The sequence below is a fragment of the Alosa pseudoharengus genome, unplaced genomic scaffold (assembly GCF_046254945.1).
Source record: "Alosa pseudoharengus isolate Yale_2024_CS ecotype anadromous, Long Island Sound unplaced genomic scaffold, YU_APseudo_1.1 YU_APseudo_1.1_scf_14, whole genome shotgun sequence".
NCBI lineage: Eukaryota > Metazoa > Chordata > Actinopteri > Clupeiformes > Clupeidae > Alosa > Alosa pseudoharengus.
The window spans coordinates 14,424,964-14,433,718 of record NW_027468609.1 but is presented as its reverse complement, the minus strand read 5'-3'; the positions used below and the strand labels follow the sequence as shown (position 1 = coordinate 14,433,718).

Below are 8,755 nucleotides of genomic sequence, written 5' to 3'. Positions count from 1 at the left end.
CACTCACTCTTTTACTCTCTCAATCATGGGCGTTGGAGGCTTTTTGAAAGTGGGTGGGACTGTTGATGGGGGGTCTGTGGGTCCTCTCCCAGAAAAAAATGTATGAACTAAATGCAATTCCCTGAATTTTAACAGGTTGTTTGATACTTCTATCTAACATAGTAAAGCTATTAATTCAGTGACTAATTCGGAAACAGCTTTACATAATAACCTCATGATATAGGCCTAGTCAACCTTGCATGCAGTTGCAATATCTGTTAAATGAATTTCTTTAATGTTTTGAATGCAGCTGGAGTGGCTAATCGGGAGGTTCGGGAGGATTCCCAGTGGGCTGTTAATGTATTGGGCCAGTCTAAATATCGTAATCAAAACGAGAAGGCTTTCACAAGTGTTTTGAGCTGTGTGTAACCTTCCAACGGCTACCTCAGTAGCTAGAATTTGACCGCTTGTGTGTGTGTGTGTGTGTGTGTGCGTACATGCGTGCTGTGTGGAGCAGGTGGCAATGAAAACCTGAGAATGAGATGGAGTTTCATTGTAGCATTTGTAATGAAGTAGAATGGATTTAACATGGGAGTTGCTTCAAGCAGCAGCAACTGGAATCCATGCATTTCCACAGAATTATTTTTGGAATCTGATCCCTTATCATACCTGTTCATTCGTACTCGTCGCTCGACTTATCGTGACTGAATTCAAGATGGCGGCGAATGGTAAACTTCCTGAAGGTACTGTCTGTATATTTCGTCTTGTGAATAAACTACCAGTGCTTTTTCAATGTCTCGTTTTAAATGTCAGGGCCCTCGGAAGTCTACCAATGAAGTGTGGAGCTACTTTGAGCCTCGTTAATGGTGTAAAACCACCACAATGGTGTTTATTTGCATGGCTAGGCCGATGCCCGAGGCACCCCCATTGAAAACCTGTTGGTAGCATCGGCTAACTAGCGCCAGATTTCGGAGTGCAGGGGACAAGCCGAGATGAGCTATGGGACAAAAGTTCACACTCGGTATCATGTTTCAACACACTTTAGGTCAATATCACACCGAACTTCTCCTTTAAGACAACTCTAGCTTCACTATCACTGACCAGAGTAAAGTAAAGATGTTGGGCCCTAATTTCAAACTACACTGCAAAAAATTTTGTGGTTGCAACATGTCTTTCAAGTCAATCTACAGGGACTAACCAATCCTTTTAAAAAATATTTTTCAAATGAAAAAAATATTTTTCAAATTAAACAAATATTTTTTATGCACATGGAACATTTTGCAGTGAGTTCATTTGTTTACTGCAGTGTGGTGGTTTTATGTGACATGCGTCAGAAATTATGATTGACAGAACTGAACTAATTTTTACATTTTATTTATCTTCTTTTAGGGAAAACCCCACAAACTATAAATCATTACTGTACTGTATATTCGCTTGAGGCAATGGGGGGTTGAGTGTCCAAAATCAAATATTTTTCGGGGCAGAGCAAATCGTGTGGAATGCAGGTCACAGCTGCAGTGGGTTAAACCAGCATCCGTGGCCAAAGTGAGACTCACAGGACTGTTAGTCTGATTGTCCAGAGGAACGGACACTGGCCCCGTACCTCACACACACCAAGCATTTCCTCATTAATTTGTTCCAAAAAACAAAAGACTTTTGCACATCTCGTGCGCAAGTGTGTTAGAGAAGACCAGAGGTCGACAATCGTGGAACTCAAAGACTCCTGCAAATTATGATTTTATCTATGGATAACATTTTGGTCCTTCGATATTCATTTTCTCAATGATTTGTTCAAATCTTTTTTTGTGTGAAATGTTTATGTTTACTTTGCAAGCAGGCACTTTTTATTGAAAGCAACTTGCAACATATACTTTAGGATAACCATATTACTTTAGTACTAAAAGTTACAAATGTATGAATGAACGAATGTCGGATGTGTACTGTGTGTCTCTACCAGCTCAAGGGTACAAAGGGAGGTCACTCTAAGCTGGCCTTGCTAGAGCACAATCAGTCTCCGGACAAGAGCTGAGTGGAATCTGGGATGGACCCCAGCGTAGCGCGGAGCGACTCTGGGCCGAGAGTGGCCCGAGTCTGGCCCCGGCTGGAGCACTGGCGCTCCAGAGGCCACCGCATGTGGTCTGGACCAGGACGTGGCAGAGAAAGTGACAGGACGTGACATCCCCTTCACTCAGCGTTCCGCGTTCGGTCGTGCCAGCAGGAACTTCCTGGCGGTTGGAGGGGAACTCTCTTTCAGCAGGGCTTGGATGCGTGAGCCACACGAGGGTTCACGGGGGGACACACATGCTACAAATCAATCACCTGTAGCTGAAGTGCGTGTGTAAAAAAAAATTCTCCATTGTCAAGGTTTTGCCAAGCAGTACAAACAGTGTACTCCAAACAATCTAAAGGAAGACCCATAAACACATGCACACACAGCAGGGCCTTATGGTACTATAGAGGTTTATTGTTCTTAAGACGAAGGCATCTGATTGAAAGACAATGTCAGAGAAATAAACTGTACAGTCATTCATTGCTGGACATTTGGGACTGAAAAACTTATATAAGGATATAAGGAAAACATATAAAAAAATATCTAAGCAGACTAATATCATTGATTTCTTTCCTTTCTTTGGGCTATAACATTTTGAACAGACATTTACAACTCATAATTTGTACTAAGACGTCACTATGACAAGTTCATCCATTGCATCACAATTGGCAAGATCCATCACACACAAGCTAAGACTCGTAGTGCCAGAATTAAGATAAAACAAAATGGTTAGTCACACGTTGCTTTAGTCTCTGACAACTGACATGAAAATAAAAAGACTTAGTGACTGTAAATAGAATTTGGAGAAAGAAGACAAAATGTTTGGCGCGGGAGGACATTATAATATGATAAAAGGAGTTTTTTTAAGCAAGTATTTCAGTTTCTCAACTGCTTAACAGAACAAAATATATAATCCAGTTCTGTTTGCGATCTAGACAGTAAAGCCTCCCTTCTTGAATAACATGGAATATATACACATATATTACATACATACGTACATACATACATGGATATATGAAGTACAGACCAACACACAGACTAGACTTATCATTCAGTTTGCTTTGCTTGTGATTACATTGCTGTGGTTACAGACGTAAACTGGACGATTGAGGCAGGCCTTGCTGTAGGCGAAGCAGGCTGCCCTTGGTAGGCCTAATACCTAGGGGCACCAACATCAGGTGCAGCACTTTTCATTTATATTTAAGTGGACCTCAATGACCCACCCAAAACAAGATATTTTAGACAAAACTGTCTCAAAGGCAGGGGGTGAACCACACCACTAGTGCTAGCACCGGTACAGGCGAGTGTTAGAAGCGTAAGTCATTACTCATTCAGACACTGGATGGCTACGACACAAAGTCAAACTCACAGAGAGCAACAGGAGGGGACTAAAACGTGGTCCACACTCTAACACCCGTGCTACGACAGGTCTGTAAACTGAAGCGCTTCGTTCGCGCAGCGTACAAATATTTTATGAATGTATGTACCGGTATCACGTCTCGTGTAGCCAGTTCCATTGATTATTCACCTTATTCCGTCACGCCCATTTTAGAAATGTATTTTCTTCTGCCTTGTGCTCAATCTTCTGGTCAGCTAGTTCTGGCTAGTTAGCTTTATTCGGATAACACGGCAGAATTTGGGAAGAAACAAAAAATGCTATCAAGATTCAGGAGGTCAGATGGCAAGATTGTACTTCGCCACCAATGCTATTTTATATTTTATATTTTTTTATATTTTTATATTATATTTTTTTATATATTTATTTTTTATATTTCTATATTTCTTGAATTTCCCCATGGGGATCAATAAAGTATCTATCTATCTATCTATTTACCTCTATAGAGTGGGTAGATGATATACGCTGGTGGCCCCTAAATCGTATGGGGATATTTTAGAGATGGACTGGCCACTCAGCACTGTATGTGAATACATAATTGCCATAACATATTCTTATAAAGTGCTTTCTTTATTTTTACCCAAAACCCAATGCATTATCTGATTATTTACTGTCTAAAATGCTAAAACCAAAACACTTAATGCGAGGCCATAATAAAGAAACTTCCTAACTCGCAAATCCTATCTTATCTGTTTAGTAACCATGGTAACTATATTTAGAAAGTCATTAGAGAACAGCTGCTCCCAAGTCCGATAGGAAGTTCAGATAGGAAAGGTGTATTACAGAAAAGTCACCAAAGTCCTAAATAAACGTTCCTTACTTTCAGATGACCCATAACATGTCATCTAGATAGTCATATCTATGTCATACGTCATCTAGATAGAACTCTGCTATCTCATTGTATCGCAATGGATGTACTGCTCAACAGGAAGGTCGAACACAAATCGGACGAAGATGGCGTCCCCCCTGTTTGCGCACGGAATAAGGTTAATAGTGGAAAGTACTTGTTCCAGCAGACGCTCTGCGAACGGAACGCTTCAGTTACGTGCCCTTTGTAGCCTCCCTGTCAATTTAATAATCTATAATTACAACCATCACATTTACAAGCCTTATAAAGGATGATGTCCACGTGGGTCCATGTTAACACTCAACAGAAATTAAAAAGCGAGAGAGAAAAAATGTGGTATTACGTGTTAATCAGTCCATGACTTTGAGTCCCTGAACATGTTTTGGATTAGTAAAACAGCTATACCAAATCTACAAAGATGGTTTACATTATAAGGAAAAAGTAACAGGTGTTTAGGTGAAATATTTAGCAAAGCCCACTAGATTGTTAGATAGCACTCATTCAAAGGACTGGCAGAACAGACTGAAAGAAACAAAGGATGATACACAGTGTAGATAATGAAGGCCATTGTTAACTGTCGCTACACAGTTCAAACATGTGTTGCTGCTAAAGCAGGAAGTTATCATGTCAGTGCAAAGAATGGAAAGGTACAAGCTAAGTTGGAAAGAGCAGTTTCGCTCAAAGAATGGAAATGTAGGGTAGATTGCCCTAATGTGGGACATTTTTTTGCTTTTCGGACTTCTGTAGTAGGCTATATTAGGCTAAAATGTGTCAACACATTTCAAGTCAACACATTAAATCCTTTGACCACAGGACCCTACAGCTTTGGGTTTCTCATAGTTCACTGACATTCATTAGTTTGGGGAAGAACCACACCCACTGGAGCTTAGGTGTCCCACATCAGGACAATTTAGCATACTAGCATTATGTAGCTAAGTGGGAAAGAACAGTTTTGCTCAATGAATGGAAACGTACAAGCACAATGTGGCTACAGTAAGTGGGATAGGGCACTTTTGCTCAAAGAATGAAATGTACAGGCATTATGTAGCTAAGTGGGATAAAGCAGTTTTGCTCAAATGTTAAAACCACTTGCTAGTGGTCTCATGAATCCAATACTGACCAGTGTAGTGCAAAATCAAAAGATTAAATGCTGCAAGCAGTTATATATAGCTACCTTAATGTTAGACGTGCTATTTAAATGGAGCCATTTAAAGTATGTCAAATTTGTTTACATTTGAAATTTTGTCACGATTAAATTTTCAGCCGTCAATTAATTTCTTTTTTGTTCATTAACAACGTATATAAATATCAAAATTCAAGTTTAATTTTCTAGAAGGTCTTAAATCCTTTGGTAATGTTGTTTGTCAACATCACTGTGGTACTCATATAAAAAGAAGAATTGTACAGAACAATGTTTTATTAACATTAGCTCTACTACGAAAAAAATCAATTCTATGGTGCAATCCTTCAGGATAAGGCATGACTGAAATATGTCACCTATCTCAGCCATGTGATAGCTTGTGACATTAACTGGATTAAGGCTTGTGGTGGTTTGTCTATGTCTATGTCCGTAACCAGAGAATTTGGATAGCATATGTGGAATGTGGTCCGCATTTGGATCTTAATCTGGATCTTAATCTGGATCCTTATATGGCCCAGATCCCGGATCCTGACCCATCAGTCAGATGTTCAGACAGAAACCATTGGTGCGTTAATGGATTTGGTAACACCTTGCATTGGTTCTTAATGCTAGATTTAGCTACACTATCTGATAAAGTAACCAAAGTATCCAAAACATTTTTTTTTCTTCTGTAATTTCTTTCTGTTAGTGAAAAAAGAATAATGGTCACAGCACCAAAAATGAAATACATGAAACAGAAATAAAATAGCAACCTTCAATCACTTCCTCATCTTACAAAAGGAGATTTCTGTGTTAGCTATATCGCCGTCCTGAGTAAGACCTGGAAACATATAATTAAGTAAAATAATTGGGAATTCTGATTATTAACAAAATGTTCTCAATGCAGAGCACATTGACGGGAGGGGATGGAATTCTGTGACAGCTAAATTTGATGGAGATTAACATCACAAGAAACACCTTTAATTAGCATTTCAGCTTTTCCCCAGTGCAGTGGTCAGATAACGCAGTAGCTCTGCTTTTGTATCTTGAGACTCCCCCGCAGGTGTACAGCCAGATCTCTGCACTTCACACCCAGCTCTGAAGGATGTTTTAATCACTGGCCAGGTTCTTACTTCCTCATCTAAAGTCTTCCAACTCTGGTCAGGTTCTCTCTCCTTCATCTATAACTCTTCCGACTTTGACAACACTGAGGAATGTGAAAATGGACGGAATCTAGTGGAAGCGGTTATACTGGCTTATCCTTCACATCAGAGAGACAAATCCTTAAATAGTTCATAGTGTCAACAATTCATCCAAAATAATAAAAACAAAACAAAAAACACAATCAGAAATCAAGCAAAAACATTAAAAAAAACAAAACCTTACAAAACACTGAAAGAAAAATTACAAAAGAAAGAAAAAAGTCTTTGCCGCTGAAACACCTGAATCCCTGCCTGTCACTCAAGCATCTCCATCACGGCTCTCTGTTTTGGCCTTGTCTGGGCCAGATGTGCCCGTGCTTCAGTCAGACCCATCACACCACCGAATGGTCGTTGTTGTGGGGGCCACTGAGGACGGTGTGGTTGATGGACGAGGCGGACCGGTCAGAGCCCTCGGCAGTGCCGTTGACGTTCTCCTGCCTCTGGCAGCACAGGATCTGCTTGAAGGTGACGCTCATCTCCTTGTCGCGGTACGAGTAGATGATGGGGTTCATTGCCGAGTTGAACTCCGCCAGGAGCAGGAAGAACTTCTCGAAGGAGAGCACGTTGCAGTCGGTGCAGAAGACGTCCAACAGCAGCAGCACTAGGCCAGGGGTCCAGCAGATGATGAAGGCACCTGGAGGAGCAGATATACACTATTAGAGGTTGTGTGGAGTTTCAGATGTACACAGGAGAGGTGTTACATTCCTAGTGCTTTAGGTGGGGGATTCTACACAGCGGCCAATAAACAACCATCAAAAATGGTAAAATGTCATAAACATTATACACATTATAAACATTATAAAGTCATAGACGTTTATGACATAACGCTTCTGTCATTAAGTGTCATTTGTTTTTTGTCATGACAAGTTAGGGTTAGGTATTAGGGTTAGGGTTCATGTGTTCATGATAGTATCATGTCACTCTTATGTAGATACCTTCAAGTAAAGTGCTACCCAATACTCCATGTTGAAGAGGTAATATATGGTACTGAATATGCAGCAAATGCACCTGAAAATCTACAAATCCAAAAGCTGGGATACGCTGAGAACACTGAAGCAGATATACAGTATTAATGTATAATAAAAGTCTTATATGTCTGTAAAGTCCCTCTAAAAAGCATTACGAACAGGCGTATGTCAGCTCTGGGAAGGTCTGAATGATATTTATTCTGACACTCCCACTCTGCCCCCACCCTCCGTCAAAAACCAAGAAATGACATACTCACTCTGGTCGTGCCAAACTTAAATAACATATGTTACGATGAGTAGAAACGTCCAAAACAATCCCACTCTAACCCCAGACCCTGTGGCCCTGTCAAAACATCACATAAACGGGACTTTGGCCTTTATCAACACAATCGGAGAATGGAAACGGAGCTTGGCAAACGAAGAACCGAAATGACTGTTCAAAAAGTTAGGGCCAAACTGACAGATTTGTGTTTCTCTCCTCTGCTTTACTTTTATCATTGTGAAAAAAAAACATGTTGATCGACTCATAACAATATCGGTCTTATTACCCACACGACACTGCTCTCATCTCCAGTCGGTCAGAATGGGGATAAATATTTTGGCTACAAAAGTTATTTTGTACAAGAGCAGATATTTGTGAAGGCTCTGCTTTTTATTAGCGAACACAGCTGTTCTCGCACGCTTTACATCACTTGAAAGCTATGTGGCGACTCTCAGGAGTTAGATAAACCCAATAAGCTGCTAGCAACATGGCCTTTCCACAACGTTTCCCCCCATCTCCCGAGCAAGTCAGGCAAGGTGAGGGGGGAGGGCAGCTGTTCAAAGCTAACTTTTAGGTGCTCTGGAGTCTTACAAGGAGATAGGGGGGGGAGGGGTGGGGGGCTTTAATTTCCTCCAGCAATCCCACCGCCCTGTCCACGTGTTTGCTTTGCTCTCTGTCTTTACGCTAGATTCCCCTGAGCACACTTTTTGCCCCTATATAAATAAGGGATTGAGGCGAGGACTACATTCACCACTGTTCTCTTCACCGGCTTTGCTGTGGGATCCAAATTAAGCAGTAGACTATGAGAATGATGCACCGTAGTGCGCCAATTCTGTGGGAACAGCACAAATGGCTAATTTGGAACAGGAGGCCATGATAAGACAGCTGTTTACAAAATGCAGCATCCAAAAATATGTCTACAAGCAGTAAC

At 40.8% G+C, this 8,755-nt stretch overlaps 1 protein-coding gene across 1 annotated transcript in view; it reads right to left on the bottom strand.

The window, feature by feature from the left end:
- Positions 1-5,902: 5,902 nt before the first annotated feature.
- The window catches only part of lpar1 (lysophosphatidic acid receptor 1), a 32,046-nt gene continuing 29,193 nt past the window's right edge, over positions 5,903-8,755 (bottom strand). The window contains exon 3 of the mRNA XM_076283924.1: positions 5,903-7,228. Coding sequence (XP_076140039.1) covers positions 6,927-7,228 — 302 coding nt within the window. The 3' untranslated portion in view covers positions 5,903-6,926. The remainder of the gene's footprint in view (positions 7,229-8,755) is intronic.